General features: G+C 40.2%; 1 protein-coding gene across 2 annotated transcripts in view; it reads left to right on the forward strand.

Moving 5' to 3' along the window:
* COL4A2 (collagen type IV alpha 2 chain) overlaps positions 1-23652 on the forward strand; it is a 140177-nt gene that overhangs the window by 17736 nt on the left and 98789 nt on the right. For both annotated transcript variants that reach the window (XM_052705816.1, XM_052705815.1), the window contains one exon: positions 21385-21465. In XM_052705816.1, the coding sequence (XP_052561776.1) occupies positions 21385-21465 (81 nt within the window). The remainder of the gene's footprint in view (positions 1-21384; positions 21466-23652) is intronic.

Below are 23652 nucleotides of genomic sequence, written 5' to 3' on the forward strand. Positions count from 1 at the left end.
TTTACTTTGTTGTTTCCTAATACAGACTTCACAGTGTGAAGAGAGAAACTCAAGCTGAGATACTTAATACCTAGGAAAAGAGGTCGTCTCATTCAATAAGGAAATTGTTTACCATTGTTTACAAACAGTTCCCCTGAGTTAGAGTTTTTAATTGTGTTTACTAAGGATGACACTGGATAGAACGAGGAGCTTGTATGTTACTTAACTTGCATTTTCTTAATAAAATAATGGAAACAAACAAATGCAGTACGTGTGGAAGTGCAGTAGTCCTTGAGTAGTTCTTCAAAAGATGGAATTACTGTTACAATTCATTAGAAAGTATTATGTTGTAAAGTCCATGTCTCTGGATACAAGAGGACTGGAGACTGTTTACTCTTCTGAGTATACAGTTTTCAAAATCATGAGATTGTTTTGCTGACCTCCACCTTGTCACAGTAACATGCAACCAAGTAGTTGTTTCTTTGGAAGTGGTGATTTTTGCCTATATTTGCACGTATAAATCTTTGCTGTAATTCAAAGAAACATACAGTTTAGACAGTTTCAGCCTTACTGATTATTTAAAACCTCTTCATAAAGTTAGACCATTTGGTTGAGGTCCTACCTTCTGTATAGAAACGGTATTTCCTGGAAGGTTATCTTACTGGAACAAAGTTAATGGATTGGTCAAAGAAAGTTTTCTCTATCTATATATGCTTGTCAAATATATGCCATTCATTCTGCGTGGGAAATGATCTCTTCTGTGAGCTTCTTTGATTAATATTCTAATAGCTCACAAAATTTAGTATCTTTCAAAGTCTCCTTTTTAAGAGAAGTAATTTTTTTCATCCTATTAAAAAATACCTTGCAGATAGATAATTCCAAACTTACTCTTCCACCAAAATAACCAGAAAGCACACATCGGTTGGAACAATGGTTATACTACCAAAAATAAGCATTTACTGAGCATTCAAGTGCCAGGTTCTCTTGGGAGGTGTCCCAGGTAGCAGGAGGAAGCTTTTCTTTGAGTACTATGAATTTAATGGTTATATTAAATTAGTAAGATTTCCTGAAATGTATTGAAACATTCCATGCTTAGGGCAAGGAAGTGTACCTTCTCCAATAAGCTGAAATGTAATCAGGCACACATTACTAGCCCCTTACATTTTATTTTTTTTCATACATCTGAATGTATGCTGCAGATATCTGTAACTCCTTTTGCTTGCTGGTAATCCAAGAATTTTTCCTGATTGCCTAGAAAAGCCAACAAAAGAGAGCCGACAGCTGAAAACATTGTTGCCAACTTGCTGTAAATTGTCAACCTGATAAACTCATTAATACAAGGTTCTCCCCTTCATAATAGAAAAAGTAGTGCCGAGAGTAAATATCCAACCTGAGATGCTTCATAGAAATCAGGTTTGGAAAAGGACTGGCCTCAAACTTGTCTTTGTAGGCTTTCATTTGTATTGATCTTGCAGGGCAAAACTCAGCAATGTGGCACTGTGGTTGTATACCTCTAATAAGACATCTTCTGCCTTCTGAAATGCTTCCCAGAGGAAGATGTTGCACCCTACTCCTCACTCTTCAGCCATACTGGTGCAGTGGAGAAGGGAACATATAAGATGAAGAAAAGTGCTTTTGCCACATGACTAAGTACCATGTCTTGTGGTCAGCAGGAAAGCAGGGATGTGTCTCATCACAAAGAGCCACTTAGGAGGATAAGTACAGTGTGCTTCTTTTAATCATTTTGAAGCCTGAGCGTGTCTCAACATGGCAGTTTTTTGCTAAAGAACGACAAGGAGACAGAGAGATGAAAGAAACCTAGTGGGGAAAAAAAAAAATAAACAACACTGAGAAAATGAATTACAAAAAAAAAAAAAAAAAAGCAACAGAAGGGATAATAGTGCTTTGTTTGTCCTTTCCCTTTGAGCTTTGTGGAAATAGAATAGTTTTCCACTTCTTAGTCTTGCTTTCCTTTTCCTCCTCCCTTGCCATTTTTCCCGTGGCCATTAGCACCACAGGAGCCTGCCACCCACAGTGTCCATTCATTGCTTTTGCAAAGGGGCCAAAGAGAGCAGCCACCCTGCGCAGGATAACCTGGGCCCAAAGGGCAGCACAGTGTCATAGCCTGAAGCCGGTTGCTGTTTGTATAGCCATGTGACATTGCAGGAAAAGAGTTCAGTCATGCTCAATTTTACTTCTGGTATTGCAAAAGCAGCATGTTAGTGGAGGCATTCTGCAGATGGCATGGAACTAATTATATTAAATTGTTCCATAGGAACTCTTTAAAGAGTTGCACTTAGAAGAGCAAGATTTTTGACATGAAGTTGATTCATACAAGGCTTCACGGAGTATTTATTTTTAAGAGTTCAGGTCACCTTCCATATGAAAAGTAAGGGAAGGAAATATTACAAAATTCCCTGTAGAATTTCCTCTAAATTTCTTCCTCCAGGCACTTTCCCTCTTCAGTCTTGAAGAAGCAAGCCGCATGGTTAGCACAAAATGCCAACTCCAACTCTCCTCCCTGCCTCTCTGTGTCCACTGTGACTATCTTCAGTAGCTTAATTGTGAGAAACTCCTCTGTAAGATAAATTATTTCCATCCTAAAGATGTGAGGACCCCAACCTTTCATTCTTGGTTTCCAGTGGAGTGAGAGGCAATTGGCTTTTCCAGATATTTTGTTTTCCAGATACATAGCTAAAATCTTGTTGAGTAACTAGTTGGGGCTTATTGTATACTGAAGGCACATGAGGCAATACTTGTGCTTCCCTGACTGCTCTGTCCAGCTTGTTTTCCTCTCTCGTAGGCTTTATTGAGACCACCAGAACACTCTTGCTAAGGGCAGGCAGTTATCTTTCCCCATCACTAATAACGACAACTGGGTTCGTAGTGTCACAACACTGATATTTATTTCCCCTACTAGGGCTCTAGTTAAAAACATCTGCTAGAGAAATTCCTCTGGAAAATTCCATATGCAGTAAGCATGGAGATAAGAGATAAGTTTAAAGCCACTTTGCATACTTTTGCTTTTAAAAAAAAAAAAAGGAGCGACAGAAGTTAGTTTTTGTGACTGCTTTTTTAGTGCAATCAGAACACTGAGTAATCGTCAAATTATTCTTTTTTTTTTTTTGTAAATGTGTTCTTTGAGATTTTAGATTTCCTAATTCTGCTTTCTGCAAGTCATCCCACTTTTCCCTCCAACCCAGTCTTCCCATGACAACTACCTCTTCTTTAGGGCAGTTATGTGGCATGAATATTCTGAATGAACTGTTTTGTTGTTGTAGCTTTTTCATACGAGGCTCAGGTCTAGTGCTGATGAACATTTTTCCTTCATGGGCTGACACAAATGACAGAACTCATCTCTGATACCAAAGCTCAACCTACAAACCAGCTGGTTTGGTGTCTGTTTCATGACTGAGGCTGCATTAGGAAGCAAATTTTAGCATTGTTATTTTTCAACCCAAATGGACAGAACACCCATTTTTGTGCTACTTCAGTCTCACATGTTAATATTTAGTTTTTATTTTTTACTAGCCTTGTATATATTTGAAAGTGATACACATGTACCCTGAAGAGGTGTTTTCTTCCAGTTCTACCCACTTTAGTTACTGTCCGTGTGTAGGCAGAATTACAAGTACTCATTCCTGCCATTACCTCTTGCAGAGATATGCTGCAAAGAAGCCTGTAGAGTACCTGCAGCTGCAGGCAGGGATGCTGGATTTGTGTGCTGTGGGTGTGAGCATATGTGTGCAAGGATGGAAGAAATAATTGCACAGGTTTAAATTTGTGAGTTCAAATTTGTGAATTCAAAGGAGCCAATCATATCCTTATGAGGACAGACATTGTTGCTGTCATCCAGGCAAAGCAGGGAAACACCTACGTCATACTACTTTAATGCTGAAGTACAGTCTCAGTTTCAGTAGTTTCTTCTTTAAAAAAAAAAAAAACTTGGATATTACTCAGTTGTATTTCTTAACTACAACTTTGTTTCCATTTACTTGCTGACAGAATTGTAGGAAAACAGGAAGGATGAAAGGAATTATCTTTCCCATTATTTAATTAGAAAACTAAGTTCCAGAAACCTTTCTGCAATCTATGTATTTCTAAGTGTAGAATATGCTGTGCTTACAGAGATTTTTTAGCTTTACTAATTATAAGAAATAGAGGAATATGATGTTATGTCCCCACATACCCTTTGTGTCTGCTTACATTTATCAAGAAGGGAATGAAGGATATGCTAATTTGTTTTGCCATAAGAAGATAAGACATAACAGTGCCCTGTTCTCTAGTCCAGGCAACCGTATTTATTTGATATTCAGCCATCCTGGAAAGTTCATTTTGCTGCCGGCTGTTCTCCAAGGATCGGTCACAGAGATAACAGAGGCTTGAGAGCTCTCAGCAGCATTCCTTCTTTTGCAAATGGGCAAGAAAGAGAGAAACGTTTGAATTTTTTCACCATTACTAGCCAGGAACCTGCTCCCAACACTCTGTGATACGCTGTTTCCTAATGTGGTAGGTGCTGCTGTGTCCTAAAGAAGGGGAGTAACTGAATGCCGGGAGAAAAGAACTTCAGTGCAGAGAAGGATTTAGTGAAAGGACTTCTTTCCTTGGGAGGGATCACTGCCTCCTTTGTCTTCTGTTACATCCTGTGTCTCAGCATCTGGAATCTGTGCTTGGCAGCAGCGCTTACCAAGGCACTGCAGCCTTTGCAACAGCTAACACAAGTGCTCCACATAGCCCTGGGGCACAAGCATATCCACAGTGATATGTACGTTAGGGGACACCTGTATTTGTTGGAGAGAGCTGCTAGACCAAGTTTCCTTTAGTCAGGCTTGTAAAAGTAAAAAAAACTCAGCTGAAATAGGGGCAGATTTCTTTCCGACATCTCAATGAAGTTAGAAAGCAAAGGGATACCAAACCCACCCATTGAAACGCCTCTTCACTTGGCAAGCCATCTCACACAGAAGGCAGCAATGTCCCCAGGCTCCAGCTGTACATTGCAGACTGTAGCAGCTTTGCCAAACCTCGTGGCCTGCAGCTCTGTTCCCTCAGTCTGCAGGCTCATCAGGACTCCTGAGCTCATCGTGCCTCCCTAGGGCAGAGGACGCGTCATGGAACACAGGCGCCTTCCATCAGTAGGGAGGCATGTAAAAAAAGACTCCTTCATTATTTTTTCCTGAAGGTGTTTGCTATTTTTAAGGTAAAAGAAAATGAGACATATTTCAAATGCATAGTGAGCATCAGTGAAAAATGTCTAAGGGGTGTCTTTCTATGATTTTTGTGTTTAGGAAGGAGAAATGATTAACTCAAGTTACCTGTTGATTTTTACTTGATTTTTATATATGGAGAGTATGTTACTTACTTGGATGTACAGAGCTAAAACTTGTACTCAAAGTTGTGAAATCTCTTCTTTCAAATCAAAGTATACGTTTTGTACCAATAATACATATATATATATAAAACATCAGTGTGTAACTACTCTTTCCAAGCCTTGCTTTGGCTGATCAAAGACTTTTATGTGTTTTGATAATGTTGCTGCTTCTCCTACCACATACAATTTCTGCTGTTTGGGCCCAAGAACTAGGAAAAACAACAAACAAACCTGTAATAGAAAGAATTTTAGGCATTATATTGAAATTTCAGCTTTAAAATTAATAGAGGAAGCATAATATACTGTAAAGAAACAGCATAACGGCAGTTGATTTAGTGGCACCAACTAAATGAGTTTCTCAGGTGATACAATTGCAGCTAGAGTTTTCTAGTCAAGATGGACAAGAGCACTACGGAGAGCAGTGCTAATACAAGTACATATCCTCAGCTGAGGGACTGAATCACCACAAAACGTGTGCTGGGGGTGCTACCCTACTGAAGGAGAGGTGCTTTAGGATGAAACAAGGTAAGATCGTTTCAGGACTGCAAATTAGAAACAATGCTCTTGGAGCTACTAGAAAAACATAGGCAAAGAATTACAGAATCATAGAATATCCCAAGTTGGAAGGGACCCACAAGAACCACTGAGTTGAACTCCTGGCTCCACACAGAACCACCCCAAATCCAAACTCTACGTCCGAAAGTGATATTCAAATGATCATGGCATGGAACTCTGGCAGCTCTGGGCTTTGACCACTGCCCTGGGCAGCCTGTTCCATGCCCACTGCCCTCTGGTCCAGACCCTTTTTCTAGTGCCCTAATAAGGAGGACATCTTTATCAAAGGTGGAGGATGATGGCTGAGCTGTGGACACAGATGGAACATGCCTGGAGTGGTGTGGGTCAGCAGCTTTTTGTGGGCTTTTTGCCTCCTGCGGAGTGCTAAGCACTCTTGGCCCAGCTTTTGACAGCTGTCTAGGAGGCACCCTCAATCAGCTCTTGAGAACTTGTGGAGTCAGAATGTGCATGGTATGAAAAACACTGCCAACGTCTTTCTGAGACGATAAATATTTTATTGGTGTGTTCTGCACTTGAAGGAACGGATAGTTCTGGTGGTAGAGGTCGAGGAAGTTTTATTATGGGAAAGTAGAAGATTCTGCGGCATTTCACAGCTAGCTCTACAAAAAGAATATGTTCCTGTGGAATTTCAGTTTTCACTGGAATTTATTTCTTGCTGACAAAAGCCTCTGGTATAGGTAAAGCTCAAAAGGCAAAGTCTGTGCTTTTCTCAATTTGCATTTTTTGTATAGAAAAAGCTGCTTCTACTGGTAGAAGTGTGACTAGGCAATCCAGTTGTAACAGCAACTTTTCCTGGCTAAACTGTTCTGATGATAAATTGTTCTTCTCTGCATCCATGAGATAGTTATGCTTCTAGATCTGGTACCTACTTGTCTGCATTGGTTCTTTGGAACCAACATCATTCAGGAAGAGAGATGGTGTCTAACCCAGCAAGGAACTCAACGTAAGAGGAACTCCTCTGACAAGAAGTAATATAGGTCAGCATTGATTTTTAACTCTCCTCACCAGAAAAAACAACACTGGAGAGCCAAACAAACACCAGCAGTTTGAGCCTCCACCCAGAAATCTGGCAATCTAAATTACACTCTTATTGAGCAGTGCTTCCCTCCGCAGGAACAATGAATCAAATGAAAGGGCTTAAATAAATAAATCTTTACACTTCCCTGTTCTTTCTACCTCCCAGTTAATCATACGTCATTTTGGAAAACGTAAGTAATCCACAGCAGGAAGCACAAATGCGATCACAAAGCACATTGGCAGCATCCAGCTGTCCCCAGGAGCTGTGAGGTGAATTACTTTGCCTTTCAGTCCTGGTGCCCTGTGGGAGCGGGGTGCCGGGTCACAGCAGGTGGGCACCGTCTGCAGTCCATCCCACTCCAACCTTAATCCCTGTGTGCCTTGTGCTGGGCTGAGCTCCACTGCTGGCTTTGCCATGAGTTGCTGCTAGCTGTGACTACTGCTCTGGCAGCCAGCTTCCTGACAACTCCCTGCTCTGGTCTTTTCAGCCTACCTCACAGCAGGCCCCACGGTGTTTCTGTTCCTTTACAAAAAGTGCAGCGAGGCAAGCATCCACGTAAAGCCTCAGCCACACAGAATGCTCTCACTGAATTAAGTCTTCTTTCCTGAAGAAGAAAAAAGAAAGAATTTTCTTGGAATCTTTTTCCCCATGTATACTCATTTCTCTGCTCCTCAGGACTAGAATAGCTTATTCAGACTTCTATTTACCCCAGATACATTAGGCATGGAGAATTTACCCAAGTTTTTGCATGCATGTTTGTACACTCCATTTTCTATACTTCAACTTTGATGTTTTTAACAGAAAGGCTCAAATGCTAGAAAACAATTTTTTGAATAAGCCTGATACCATGCAGTCCATTTCAACTCATGTAGTTCCCCATCCTTGCTAGCAGATGCCAACAGTTGTGGTTCCTTCTCCAGACTCTGGAGAACACTGCTCATCTGCAGGAGGAAAGGGCTGCTCTTCACACCACATTCTTTCACTGGAAAAGTCAACCATCTTTGTCTAAGCTCCCATTGCTTCTGTGGCAGCATTCAAATGCAGAATTCTGACCTTTGAAGTGCTTGATTAGCGCTTGGTAATGGGAGTTTCTTAAGTTATTGGTGCTCCTTTTCTCATGCCACACTCTCAGTTAAATATCTCTTTAAATATCATAAATTCCAGCTGATACCTTAAGGCCATTTTTGCTGTAATTCTCAACCACTTCAGCATATGGCTTTGAGGTTTACACATCATCTAGGCTACCTAAATGACTAATTGCTGGAAGGGTTTTCACAGTTATTCACACACTCCTAGCATGATGAGCAGAAAGCAAAGTATTAACCACACTGTTTCACTGATCACAGGCACATCTCATAACATGCCAAAGGTGAAGAACTGCTACCATACAGATCAAATGTCCAGCCTGACAGGAAGAGCTGAAATTACCACAGAAAGCCTGCCTGGACAACATTTTTGGTCTGTTTCAGAGGACATCAAGTAGTTCAGATAAACTTCAGAGAAGTACTCTGGAGTTTTTGGGTGTTTAACTCCAGATCTTTTGAAGTTTTCCCCTCATGTTTTGAGTCCTTGTCCTTTGAACAGCGCTTCTTCCAAAAGAGATAACTGACATTTGTTTATGTCTTCTCAAAAGACTTATGTGCTCCTGTAAGATCCTCAGCAGGAAAGCTAAGTTAACCCTGCTGTCATTTGTTGAAGTTTTACCAAATGGCATTATTTATACTAACTGTAGCCTTAAGTCCCTTTCCAGGGGCAGTGTATCTTAGAATAGTGCAGAAAGGATGTTTTTCTTTCCTTTGTATCTTTGAGGCATGAATAATGCATACAGCTACATCTTTATGTTCTCTAAGGTCAATCACTGTTGAATGAAGTTTGGAGGCTGAAACAACGTGGAAAATTTTGTTGAAGTGTAGTTTGAAATGCTTGAAGAGCAGGTAGCGGATCAAAGATCACCTACTCACCAGCATTTTTTATTTTTCTGTCAGTGGAGGCTTTCTAGCTCTTCATTTCTTACAGCGTTCCTGTCCCCACCACTACCCCACCCTTCTTTCTTCTGGTATGTAGGAAGAAATTCCCTCCAATGTTCCGAAGCATAGAGATCTCTCTGTCTTTTTCTCATTTCCTTCCTTCATACTCTCCTTTTACATTTCAATGATGTAAAACAGCCAAGATAAGAAATAGCTGTCTCTTCCCAGGAGGAGACAGGGGACGGATGTGCAATTGAGAAGAACAATTCCTTTTTTCCTACTGCCTTCCTCTGGATGGGGGGTAGACAGGGGTAGGGGAAGTGAGAAATAATTTAACCTCCCCTTTGCCAGCTCTACTAGCTTACGTTTAGCAGAATAAACGTAGCAAAGCATGTTAGCACTGTGGTGCTCTCCCCTTGAAAGCAAGGGATTGGTAAAAAGGGATGAAATAGGAAATGGGTGGCTAATAACTTTTATCTTTGGTCAAAACGCAAAAAAATGCCCATTTTTTCTGTGATGCATCCCATTGCTCTTTTAGCATCTGGCCTAAACTGTTGTTTTCAATAGTCATATATCTAGATCCTCTGTTGCTAGAAGAAGATGAGAGTTAAACTGTTACCACTGTAGGTAATAGTCACAATTGTGCCTTTGAACAAAGATCAGATTTACTTTCAGAGTGACCTATGAAAACTGTGGGAAAAGATTTTTCTATGAGGGGAAAGTAGCAGAGTTCTATCAGAAACATTCAAGATCTATCCTGCTCGCAAAATATGGCATAGAAATTGTCTGCTCTGTACTCAAGGAAAAGAAAGACAAGTTAAATACCCAATTTTCCATGTCACCTCCTGCTGCCTGAAAATAGAGCTGTGGCTACACATTCGAGAGCAAAGGGCCCCTGCAGAAGAATCTGACAATCTCTGAGGCATAGCTACAGTAATAATGAGTCCTGAGTCCTTAGTCTACACATGCAGAGTTGTTTTCTACCATGCCTTGGAATTTGGCAGAATCATTTGTCTTATGCCAAACTAAAGCCATGGGGTTTTCACAAGGTGATACCTGACCAGGACACTGACAGACTCACTGCTGGTCTGTCAGCTGAAGATCTCTTCGAAGCACGCATGGGATGTCTGTGAAGTTTCAGGGAGACAAACAAGGATACAGAGCTTGGATTTTTTTGGTAAGCAGTACCATGGCCTACAGCCTCCGCAGAAGGGGAGTGGAGGTACACTGTTAATCTCCTCTCTCAGTTGACAGCAGTGGAGCCTGAGGGAACAACATGGAGCTGCATCAGGGGAGGTTCAGTCTGGATGTCAGGGGAAGGTTCTTCACTGGAGGGTGGTCAGGCCCTCAAACTGGGTCCCCAGGGAAACAGCTACGGCACCAAGCCTGCCAGAGTTCAAGAGGTGTCTGGACAATGCTCTCAGACATAGGGTCTGATTTTTGGGTGGTCCTGTGTGCTGCCAGGAGTTGGACTTGATGATCCTATAGGTCTCTTCCAACTTGAGATATTCTATGATTCTACAGCCCTTTCATGTGAGTATTACATTCCCAGCTTATTTCTGTGCCTTTGCTAATAAAGCATTTCTGAGCTCCATTGTTGGGCTGTGGGCATTCTGGCTAAAAATTAGCATTTTGAGTTAACATTAACTGTGAAAGCTTTAAAAACTAAGATGTTTTTTTCAAAGCTGAATACATGAATCCAGTCTACTGGTTGTCCCCCTTCTGATTCAGATATTCCTGAGGTACACGAGGTGCGTGGCTTACACAGGGAATGGGTTTTGAATCAGGCAGCACTTCTAAATTGCTATGGCCTTTGATACTGATGAGCACTGAGGGTTCCATCCTACTTCTTTTAAGAGTCCGGACTATCTCTTTTCTCATATAGTGAAATATAAGTGTATTCCATCGTTTATTCTTGTCTGTTTTCTACTCCTTAATGTCAAGGTATGAGTATTTCTGGATTTTCTTTGATCTTTTTGTGAAGACAAGCTTATAATAAAAAAGGATGTGAAAGAAAAGCCAAGTGACATCACTTTAGTCAGTTTAAAGAAGCTTGATATTTGGTTGTTTATAATCTCAGTATGTTAGTTGTTTGTACTGTGATAAGAGCATTTTTGGTGTGGAGACTGAGCCACAAGACTTATTACAGCAATGCAGACAGTGTTTGTCAGTTGGTTAGAGTAATGGACTGGAAGGCAGGAAGGTCTTGGCTTCTAGACTGAGCTGAACTGGTGACTCATCATGTGGGGCTGGGAAAGTACATTCAACTCAGTACTGCAATATTGCAGAAATCTGCCTAGCTGTTGGGCTGAACTGGAGCAGGTTGTAATGACAAGTCACTGGTACATATGGGAAATATGAGCCTTTTTTCTTCTTCAGGATAAATGTAAATTCTGCATTAGCTTCTGCTGAGCCACTCTTACCTGGTGTGGCTGTGGTAACATTCTTCAAAAGTCAGTTGGGTATTTTGAAGGAAACTGAACCTCCCACACAAAAGAAAAAAGCTCTTTCCACCTATCAAAAGAAATTTATGTAAAAGTGGGTGTGAAAAAGAAAACTGAAGAAAAAAACAGCTGTTATTTATTTGTTAGTATTAAGGAGAACTTAACTTGTCCATTCCAGGTATCGGATTAATGTATAGATTACAAATATATAAAATAAGTCTTGTGTTGAGGTATAATTTTGTCACCTGACTATTTAATAAATAACTAAAACAGCTTTTTGGTAGAAGTTGCAATTGAAAAATATCATGTAAGTATTATGAGCAAGAAAATAATAATGCTTCTCCTGTTTCAGTTCTTCAGGTGTTTCTTATGTGCATGGAGGCATCTTGTTTGCAAATGACAAAAAAAAAAAAAAAAGAAAGCTTGTCTACTTACCTTCCTTCTTTTGTGAAAATATGTAAAAACATTTTGCTGACCAAAAGTATATGGATGAGAAAGGGATTATCACTAATAATTGACTATCAGTTTTTATATCCACAGGGAAGAGATCATGTCTCAACTCCTTTTTCTCTATTTTAATTACCTGCCTCGACCACACTGCAAATAACAGCATTTTCACTGAGAACTGCGTATTGTCCTGTTGTGTTGCATCCTCTAACATGCCTTCTCAATCTGCTACATCTCCTACAGCAATCAGTATTATCCAGAGATCTTTTAGCAGTAACAACACTGATCAACAGAGAGCACTGAGGATAGAGCTCAGTGAGAAGGTTACCTTTTGAAATCTAAACTGGACAATGAAATAGGTCAGTGAGAAAACTACTTGTCATGAGTTTTTTCTTGATTGAAATAGAAAGGAAATGGTGGGTATTGCGTTTGGCCTGGCAGTTAAATATCAAATATAGTGCTTTTCCCAAATCTCTTGTGTATTTTTCTTACTCTTAAAGAAATTCCAGTCCAATTCTGAGAAACAGTTCTGAAATGTTTCATAGCAAATTTCCACGTTTAATATTTCCAGCTCTTTTTTCTAACAGTCAGCTCTGAAAATGAGCCAGAGCTGTAAGAGCTGGCCTAAAACGCTGATCTAGAACTACTCAGCACCATGTGTGATAAAAACAAGGTCAGTCAGTTTGTGTCATCAGTGATAAACCATGCAAATCCATTCCTTGCAAATCATGCTCTCAGTAACTCCTTAATTTCGGTTACTGGTATATAAATCTAATTTCAATTTAGTAAGTAATGATGCTGGAAGAACTTAATCTCTTTTCTTTCTCTCTGTCTGCTGTATTTAATTCTGTAGAAACAATAGAACTTTAAAAGGCCATTAAAAACTCTCACTGACCTCACCCTCCCAAGGAGAGAAGTGCCATGATCCCATGGTCTCTGAATACTTAAGAGCCAGGTCAGCAGGTTATGGCTGTAAATAACTATGTCTAGGAGGAAAACAAACTCCATTTATAAAAGAATTTCACATGCAGTCAAGCACTTTTAATTATGGAAGTAATGAAACTGGAATAAAACCTCTGTGGTGGTGCTTAGGTTTTGGGAAAACCTGGCACCGTTGCACTGCACTGAACAAATACAGACAATGCAGCCATGAAAACAGCTGTGCGGCTGTTTTATATCAATCCCTTCTCCATGAGCAGGGCGAATGCAACTGCACTGCTGCTTGTTCAGAAGCAAAAATCTTCCCTCCGCCGGCAGGTTTGTTTGTTTGTAGTGTAATAGGTGGAGATGAGTTTTCAGAACTGTTGGATGTATCTCAAGTATAATTTCGCCGCTTTAAAATTTATCAGTCGCTAAGAATAATATGTTCTTAAGCAAGTTTCCCGAGTCTGCCAATTTACGTAGGTGAGTAAACTAGACAGGTCAAATAACTGGCGTGGTTTATAAATAGACTACAAAAATCTCCATATATAGAATAGCATCCAGACTTTCTATTGTTTGAAGCAAATGATATCATTACTTGGATGTCTTTCGAGAACTGAAAATGACTAGACTTCGGAAACTAAAAGTAGCTAAATATAGGATTGCTACTTTAATGAGTGGATGCTGTATTTCATTATTATGCTACTAGTATGTGAACAAATGCCTTTCTGTGCTTGGAGATGAGAAGGGGGATTTTATTCCAGTAATATAAGATATTGGACAAAAGCCAAATTCAGATTACGGGCTGATAGTGCCTCTACCCTCATTCCCTTATGGAAAATATTCTTAAGATGCACCATGCAATGTAACTGAACATATGAGATGATTACACTGTCCACTGATTTGTGCATTCTCTAAATGTTTACACTTGTGCAAATCAGATACAAACTGGATAGGAGTTTGCATAAAATAAAATGGTAGAATAAAAATTGAAGAGACAATCTGTGCCTTTCAGGATAGTTTGTGAGTGATTACATCTATTTCACCACATCACAGAGCTTTCTTCGTCATTGCTGATAACTAGAAAATACTTCTTCCAGCTCCTCCTGCAATATCAACTTCTGAGACCACCTAAGTAGCTTCTGTGGAGACAATCTTTATTCCTAGAAATGTTGTGCTGGGAAAGCAGGGCTTACATTAAGATGTCCTAGCACACTTTCTCTGAAGTCCACCATTGTATCAGATAAGGAATGGCATTGGATGGTAGAGGTGGATTTGTTGTGTCTTAAGATAATAAGTTAAAATAATATGCATCTCTGAAAGCATACTTTAATTAAGATGGAATCAAGTTTAAAAGATATCAAACCAAATTTTAACTTACCAATCCATGCTTTCCTCCAACTGCTTCTGCACCTTCTACCTTTCAGATTTAATTATACATTCCTCTTCTGAAAAAGAAATTCCAGCTTCAGACTTACTAGACATATCCCTGTGGTTTTGTTTCTTTGTTCTTCTGTAAGCCTTCATATGATCCTTCATCAGCTCCTAGAAGCTGTAGCACTTTTAAGCAGTGACCTAATGCTGCTTTTTAAGATTATCTTTCTGATAGCTTTGTAAATTCTACAAAACTAAGCAGAAGTAATGAATTTTTATGTAAATATGACTATTTATCTTCTTAGACATTTTAAAACATTTTAACTGGGTTTTCCCATCTTAAACTCTAGTCTCTTTCTTAGGGTAACATCCCTATGAGGAAAAAAACCATCAAAACTGATGGCTGATCCCAACTTCTTAACTTGTAAATACAGACCCCTTTCACTGACTTCTTGACAGAAATCTATGTGACTGCATGGAGTTCTTGCTTGGAAGGGTACTGTTTGCAAACAGCCATATTCTCATGAAGTGAGCAAGCAAGATCCCTGGACAGCTATGCAGATATCTGGTGGTTCCTTATATTTAGGCAGATTTGTAGATTTACTCTGTGACACAGCCTCTTAAAGACCTTCCTTTTCTTCTTTTTTTTTTAAATGCCTGCCATATCACAGCAGCTCCTTCTGGATTCCATCTGGCTTGCTCAGTAATTGTGAGCTTGGATATAAACTACAAAATTAGAAATGCTTTCATGAAAATGTGAAGGGTAAGTTCACACTGCAGCATGTCTGGCTTCCGCAGTTTTTAGAAGGCAGTTTCTCAAGACTGGGACAAGAGAACATTTGGATTTGAAGAGGGGATGGTAAATAGTACCTCAAATAAAGTGAGCATGTGGAGCTGTGAAATTTCACTTTGAAATGAAACTATGCAGCCTTCAAATCAAGGCTGCATGCCAGAAAGTTCATATAATCAAGAGCCACAAGCCAGCCCATAAGAGGAAAGTCTTTTATAGCTTCACATCTAAGAGGTGCAGGATTCATGTTTCCCGTTGCTGGCTTTGACGTCCTTGCTGAGACTCACTTGAAAGGATGAGTTTCTGTCCATTGGGGACTTGGCAGCATCAGACTTTGTATTCTCATCCTCCAGCCCCTCAGTCCCACACATAAAGCACAGGCATCCCAGTCTGTATCCCAGGAACTGTGCTATTTTGGGATTCTTCTCTGCTGATGTTCCCATCAGGACTCAGAAATGAAGTGAACTGCTTATGTGCTGGACAACCTGCCTTACAGTTTTCTCTATAATCCTCATCATAAGAGAGGCAGATCTGGAAACTCCACACAAATCAGTAATCTATAAGTGCTTGCCACAGGCACTGCTGTTCCTGTTACACTGGAAAGACTGCCTTAACCAGTAAACTGACCAGCTTTCTTAGTATGGCTGGTGGTAAGCTTTCTTGTGTTCATTCTGGGAGCAGTTTCTTCCTCCAGGATTTTTTCTTGGAAGGACATGTAACTATATGGCTCCCTCTACTTCTGATGGGAGGTGTAAACTTTCGTAAGATATTGAGGTCACAAACTATTCCAGTTTCCATGCATCCAGTCTAGAAAAGATTATGGCTCCCATTCAAATATGAAAGTGAGAATTATTTCTTAGCTAAATAATTCTCAGAACACTTAGAGAGAGGATCCACACCCACGTCTTTTCCCTCCTCTGTGGAAATGTGCCAATGTGCCAATCTTCCAATGTGCCAATCTTCCGATGTGCCAATGTCTTTCTGCCATTCCCTTGACAGTTAAGGTCTTCAGTATGACAGTGGTCATACTGTCCAATGCACTTGCAGCTATTGCACTGCAAACAGTTAGTTTCAGATGGCTGATTCTTCCTTTGGCATGCATTTCTCCTAGGACAGAACATTTTCCAGACCAAGTTTGATGCTGACTAATTCAGACTGCCCCACTAATAGTTCTCCATACTTGTTTTGAAAGATTGTTTATGGATTTGATATCCAGGAAACAAATGTCTTCATCTTTTTAAGGAGTAAAAGGCTTGTTTGGAGCAAATGCAACTGTGCAGTTACATTTGAAACCAAGTTCGTATCTGCCTGCTTCCTCAGCAACAGGGTTATCCAACCATATTCTTAATTTATTTTTTTCTCCTTTCTTTCAAAGGCAGCAGAATATTAATGCTTCTAAATCAGGGCTGTAATGGACCAAATTTGAAACTAATGTGAGTGTTGACAACTGAAGGTCAGATGTGGAAATAGAAGTTCAAAGGAAAAGTGTAGGCTAGTTTCCCTGGCAGCGGCAGCGCTCTGTCTCAGAAGCAGGTTTGCAATCCTGACTGGACTTTTTGGCTAAAATCTACTTTTTGGCTCACATGGAGCATCTGAGTCTGCTGCTTGTTGTGACATGGCAGGAGCATGCGATGTATCAGCACCTCTTGCAAGTTCCCAGACCTTCCAAAATTTCCTTGGTATAACATAGCCTGTTCAGAAGCGCTGCTGTGATTGATGAAAAGCACCAAACTGGGCTGTGTCAAGCTAGAAGTTAATTCACAATTGCAACCTGTATTGAAGAAAATATGGGTGTGTAGAACCCTTTGATTCTAAGTTGCAATATTTTTATTATAATTTCCGTGGGGTGTTTTTTAGCAACATGTGAGGAAATGGCTTATATTTCCTGGTCTTTCTGTACTCATAGAACTTTACTTTGAGGTCTGTCCTCAAATTGCCTTTGTTCTTTGTTGGAATACCAACCATTGAAGTGAAGGTACTTCAGTGGACACACACAAGTAACACATCATTAGTGTGTGGAAAAGTTTAAAGAGAGCTAGGTGTATTTTTCTAGGCTTCTTAAGAGTTTGGCTGAAAGAAACTGTCAAAAGCAAAACTGTATGGATTCTTTGAGAAGAAATTGTCTTTTATTGGCTGAAGATATATTAACACAAGTAATAATGTTTTGGGACAAAAAAAAAAGTTATGTGAAAGCAAGAGGACAAAAAAAAAAATGTGTTGGAGCATATGTGTTTTATGTATTCTGTTTCATATGTATAAAAAAAGACAGTGGTTCCACAGGGCTAATATATAAGCTGTACAAATATAGATGGTATATGTTTTCCCTTGCTTGTTCTTAAGTATAAATGGTGTTCACATTCCTTGAATCATTAATCATATATTCATTCCAGCACAGAGTGACCCAAAGATGTTAAAAGTGTGGTTGGAAAATTCTCCCTTTCTGTTCATTTCTTTCTTCATTCCCCCTTCTCCATCATTTCAGCTTCTCCATTCCAACCTACTTCATGTTCTGCCAGTTAGAGATTTCCCAGAGTAGGCACGTATTTTATTTTCTTAGTCAGAGAGCTCACATTTCCTTGGAGTCTCTTGTGACTGCTGTACTGTTATGGGCAACGAATGGGACAGAGTAAAGCTGCCTTACTCACTCTTCTTCAGTGCAGTCTTCTCCAGCTGCATTTTAAAAGCATAACTGAGCTGCAACCACATTTTGTAGTAGATTGGGTTCTGTGAGCTACGTGCACTCTTGATGGGCCCCTGTGGATATTTCTTATAGAAGAGGGCAGAGAGTGAATTGCAGGTACTCATCTGTTATGGGACTCCTCTACCTGCAAGGTGAATGTGCATAGAGAGGGCTAGCTGTGGACGCTGCACACATAAGTGTCTCTCTGCCTCTTGACCTGTCTCCAGGATCTGTCTCCAGCCCTGCATCTGTAGTAGAGGAACTGGGAAGTTTTTCTACCTGATCTTCAGACTCCAGAGCAATTGGGCTGGAACCCAGATGGCCAAGTTGCATCTACATGTATTTGTGACCAGAGCTAAAACTAGGGCTGCACTGCTGTAGGAGATGGTCAGTGAGCTTGGGTGCTACCAGGGTGAAATGAGAGCCTGCAGAGGGCTGGGACTCCATGTAGACAGCAGACTTTAGATGTAAGTGGTGGAGATGTCATGATGTTTGCTAATTAAAGAATGCACCTAATAATACTTTCTTGGCTAATTAACACAGTACTGTTATCAGTTGTATTAATTCACAGTTACATCACTGCAAGAAACACAGAGCTACAATTCTATTGCTTATTGTTAATATTAATATTCATACACAGTTACACTACTATAAGTATTTCTTACAAACAAACCATTGTTAGTTAATTTTTTCTCATCAATCCTAATTTTGTTAGGATTGAATTCCAAGTTGCTATTTCTGTCACTGTAATCTGGGCAATTTTACCTCTGCAGATTTCAATTGTGTAGATGAGACATGCAGCCTTGTATCCAAAAGTTTGCCCCATTGCCCAGACACACTGTTGTGGCACCTTCCTCAGATCAAAACAAGCATGTCTGAATATCACTGTTGGTGTAAAACTCCTATAAATGTATGTTTCCTCGGGAAATAAACACTTTTATGGTACTTTATAGCTACACATCCCATCTCTAAATTGTAAACTTTGCTGCATTTTATTTCCCTTTGTCTCAGTTATGCGCTCATTTGTAGAGTTCATTTTGTCAAGGTTTTACAAGGATCTTTGAAAGATCTATTTTTAAACTTTAAAAGTCTGAAACTCTAAAACTTGATACTGTAACTTCCCAATAATGTCAGACTAAATGAATGTGCCGTGATGTGCTTTTGAGAAATTGTATACATTCATAGATAATAAAGCAGAAAATGTTACGTGTGACTGAAAGGTCCCAGAGACCTCCCACTAACCATCAAAAAGTGAAGAAGTGGAAACTGGGTGCAATATGGAGCACCCAGGTATAATACAAAGTAGCAACATTAACACTGATCTCAAATGTTTTCCATTTATGTTCCCTATCTTTGAAGAAATCTTCCTGATGTTTCATCGTCTTAAGAATATATGTGCAATAAAGGACTGAAAACGAGAAGAAAAGAAAAAAACTTCCTAAGATTGTGGAAGAAAACAATTGTGTCCCCACATTAGCTGCTGGTATTTTTAAAACATGCAAATTTAAAGGTTGCATGATGGATACACAGACAATAGGCCTTGAACTTCTTCCAGTCAAAATAATATTAGCAGCCTCCAGGTTCTTTTTTTTTACAAGCAGACAACTATCTTGCCATAGTTTTCTCCTTAGCAACAGTTTACCAAATTTAGAGACACCCTGTTAATTAAACAAGCAAACAAAAAATCTTATTGTTCTCCTTGCTATTTTCTCAGCAGGCATCACTGAAGTCTCTCATGATTTAATTACTGCACCTGTCCGTTTGTTACTGCAGTTTGTTAGGCTGCAATATGTTGTTATTTACATCTCCAAAACGTTTCTATAAAAGTTTGGGATTAATTCTGATGAGTGGCTGCACTGCTTATTACACTGGTTTCCATGCAGACGTGTGCCCTGCAGTGGTGTAGGTTCACACAGGCATTACATCCACATGGCATGCATAGAAACAAATAGAACTAGTCTTCATTTGTGAAAAGGCAGGGAGGACAAACTCTGAAATTAAGGGTTCTGAGGGAGAGATGTACATTTCATCTGCAAAAAGGAAGAAATAAAGACATAATAAGCTTGTGACCATCCAGTCATTTAGTCAAAATGGACCAACCTGAACAAGTTGTTGGAGTTTATAAAATGGTCTGGGCTTATTATTTCCTCCAAACAATAGTCTAAACAGAAAGTAAAGTTCAGAACATGACGTAGGGCACTGTTACCTCTGTGAAATAATTTCCTGAATCCAACACCTAACCTCTAAATAGCTCAGGGCATGGTTTCAGTTCTGTGGGCTTGTTTCTGCAGCATGGAATACCTACTTGTTTCATTAAAAGTAAATACAAAACTGAAACAAAAGTATTTTAATATGCAAAATGAGTTAAAGTACAGACAGGAATCCTCTCATGACAAGCATAATGACTTGTCTGGGAAACTCTGCATTGCTGTTGCTGTAATTTTAAGAGCCTGTTGCATAAATACCATCAAAGGAGGGCTTAAGCAATGTCTGCCAGATACCTGCTTCATACCTGTTACTTATTTGGCTCGCAGAGTGAAATCCAAAGCCTGGAGCTGTGTTTTCAGGACCTTGATAGTGTAAAGGGAGAAGTGAATACCTGAGAAATCAGCCCCATGTGCTGAGCATGGGTTGATTACAGCTGCATGAAGAATGCTAAGCATGGCAGTGTGGGTCCCTCTCTCTGCTTCAGGTCCTTGACCCAGGGCTAGAAGCAGGAGTGGCAGCATTACTGCCTTTGTGAGCCACAGCATGGCAGCTTGGAGCACCTGCCTTGTTTTGAAGGCTTCTTTTTACCAGCAGCAGTGCACATGAAAATCAGCAGCAGCTCTGAATGAGGGACTTGGGCTCCAGGACATCTTTCCTGTACTGTCAGACTTTGGTCCTATTTCTTCTAACTCATCGTTAGTGACGGGGAATCATTTTTTTCCTTTCTCAGCTATTTAAGAAGCTGCTAGGGCACTTTCAGGGGTTTAAGACCTGCAGTGGGCCACAGGTCTTTGCAGTATTCCTAATCATTAAGTTACAGTTTTAAAAGTTACACCACAGCATGCACAGCATCTCTGCTGTTAACATTTCTGAACAAGAGTAACTGTGGCTGCTGCCCTAAGTGTGCTAGGTGGAATCTGAGCTGGGCAGTCCTGTGGAGTCTTCCCAGGGGTTTGCATGGAGTAGAGAAAATCTTGTGATCAGCACAATTGCAGCCCAGGCCAAGATGGCTCTATGCAAGCAGGACAGATATACCTGCAGCTAACTCATGGGTTAGTTCTGAATTCTAGGCCACTGTGGTTGGCTACTAGCAAGTTTTTGGTGTCTCTAGAATAGAGAGTCATTGAAACGGAGAGGGCAGAAGCTTGGCTTATGATTTTGAGCATGATATCCAAGTCTTCTTTTATGTCCACCCATAAATATTGTAAAATATAGCAGTGATTTAGATCACGCATAGAAGGATGTGCTGCATTGTGACCTAGGACTTAATCCATGTCCCTGAAGAATTCAAGCAGCTGTTCTTCTGTGACATGGTATGTTTTGCATGTGTCAAAGAGATAGGTGAGATATTGCTCAGCATGGAGCTGCAGCATTTTGAAAATGTGGAAGGAAATGAATAGAGTGATATTATATTTCCAAGAACTGGAAATCCTCTGACTGCTGCTCTGAATGCAGCTTTTAAGAGGGCTCACCAGGAAGTCATAGATCCATAGATCATAGTCATCTAATCCCAGTCTTTGCAATGAATCTACTAATTAACATTTATTATACTGTGCCAGGTATTGTAATTGATGCCAATTAATTTTTGTCTTTTGTCTGTTCTGGCTTGCAGGGTGGAAAGAGTTACACAGGACCATGTGGAGGAAGAGACTGCAGTGGAGGATGTCAGTGTTTCCCTGAAAAAGGAGCCCGTGTAAGTAATATATTTTCCCACAGAAAGATCTTCATGCCATCAGCTCAGTGCCATTTGCTTTAGGTAGACTTGCATTAGAGTACTGGGAATATTCAATTTGTGTGGGGGTTTTTTGTTGTTTTTTTTTTTTTTTTTTTCAGGAAAAAGGTACTGTTGTTGCATCTTACTTCCTTGAAAGGAAGTAGATTTGAAAAAAATACTTTGTTATGAAGTATAGCAGATTATTCTTTTAAAGCTAAGGGTCAAGGGACCTCACAATGCTAAATGATTGTTAACAAAATCACCCAATAACTTTCTTGAAGTCTTACTAATGAAATTGTATCTGATGAAAAGATACCTCATACAGGTGGTTTCCATTAAATCAGATGGGAAGCAGGTCTGCGGGACTTGAAATTCCTACTGGAAGGAAACTGCCTGGGACTTTCTGGCATTGGGTTGTTTCTGGTACTCATTTCTTTTAGGGAATAAAGATGAGAGGCAGAGAATGGGAGATGCGGTGGAGGCAACAAGCCACCTGCTCATAAAGCTCTGAGCAGTTGGGCAGTTCTTTGTGGCTGAAAGTCCTGGCTGGCAGGCTCCTTTTGTTCAGCATGGTCTTTTGTAGCTGAGACAGTGACTCAGCCTTTTCCATCCACCCATCCCTAAGAATAGGCCAGGCAAGAGATGTGGCAGATCATATGCTTTCTGCTATCTCTCTTATTTTCTTCCATTCAGTGGGCTGTCAGTTCCCATTCCCATCACATTCCTCAAGCTTGACTCCACGTCTGAGTGGAAGAAGAGATTGGTAGCAAAGTCACTGTGTAGGTGGAAGGCAAGGAACACTTTTGTTTACTGCAGAAGTCCTGATGTCTCTGTGGAAGTCAGATGATCCCAGGCTTACCCTGTCACGAGCATTGCAATTGTTATACTCCCTTTTCCTGACCACAGTCTGTTCTTGATCAGCTTCCCATTGCAATAACCTAATGACAAACTGACGACACTGAGGTCAAATAAATCCTTCCCCTGAGGCACAGCTTCTGCAGGGGCTCTCTCCAGCTGTTATTGCCCTTCCCTGATCATTCAGCACATGAAGCTTAGCAGATGCCTCCTGCCACTCCCCTGCAAGGGCACTGAAAGCCTACTGTTGCTGGGTGAAATGGCTTTAAGTATGATATTCTATGCTTCTCTTCAGTGGGATTTTTTTTGAGTTGTTCTAAGGTAAAGCATGGACCTACTAGCTCTCCACTGATGTTCATGAAAATTGTGACTTCTGTGACTAACGTATTTTTCTCCTTCCTTTTGTCTGTAAATAACCCTTAATTTCAAGTTGCTACATCTGCAGGAGAAGAGAGGTAGCTAAACAAAAGCAATTGCATGAGTTAGAAAAGCTGGAAATGTGAAGCTATCAAAGCAGAGAATCACCCAGGTGCCACAGAAGTTTAGTTGCTTCATATCTAGATTAGGAGACAAGGGCATACTCTGTGTATTCACTCTCCACTCTCACTCTTTCACTTATGTCAGGGAAGCAAGTAATCCCATTAACTAAACACACTGATTAAATAGGCACTGAAAAAGGGAAAAAGAGGATGTTATAAAACATTGATTACATTTTTCATTGATTACATTTTGTGGTTAGTGGTGGAAATTGTGAAGGATTACAGGGGAAAGTGATTTAAAGACTTCAAAAATTGTATTTAAATTCTCTGCAACCATATACCTCATTCTGAGTCAGCATAGTGTGCGTGTATTTTGTGCCTGCTTCTCTCCTCAGATGTCACAACCTTGGTGAAACATCTGGTTTAAGAAATAAGAGCGGCCTTTAGAGACTAGTCAAATTTGGCATAGCTTCTGGTCTCATGCTCAGTTCTCAATGGGAATATTTATTTTCACAGAACCTCTGTATAATCTGGCACGACGCACATTTTCTTTTTGAGGTGACTCATTACATGCACAATAGACATATTGCATGTTTGTACTTGTAAGAATGCCTGAAGCAGCTTGCTGGAGCCTGCTTGTTTGGTGACTCTGTGTCAGGTACCACACAGCTGTCACTTGCAGGGCGTCTGGAATTCAGGTAGAAGCAGTGCTGAAAGAGCCAGCAGCCAATGGCAATACCACTGCCCTGCCATACAGTGTAAGTGCACATTCTTCTCATAGCACATCTCTCAAAACCAGGCAAACAAAAGCACTTTCTTCAGCTTCCTGCTG

The sequence above is a fragment of the Tympanuchus pallidicinctus genome, unplaced genomic scaffold (assembly GCF_026119805.1).
Source record: "Tympanuchus pallidicinctus isolate F22 unplaced genomic scaffold, pur_lepc_1.0 scaffold6, whole genome shotgun sequence".
NCBI classification, from domain to species: domain Eukaryota; kingdom Metazoa; phylum Chordata; class Aves; order Galliformes; family Phasianidae; genus Tympanuchus; species Tympanuchus pallidicinctus.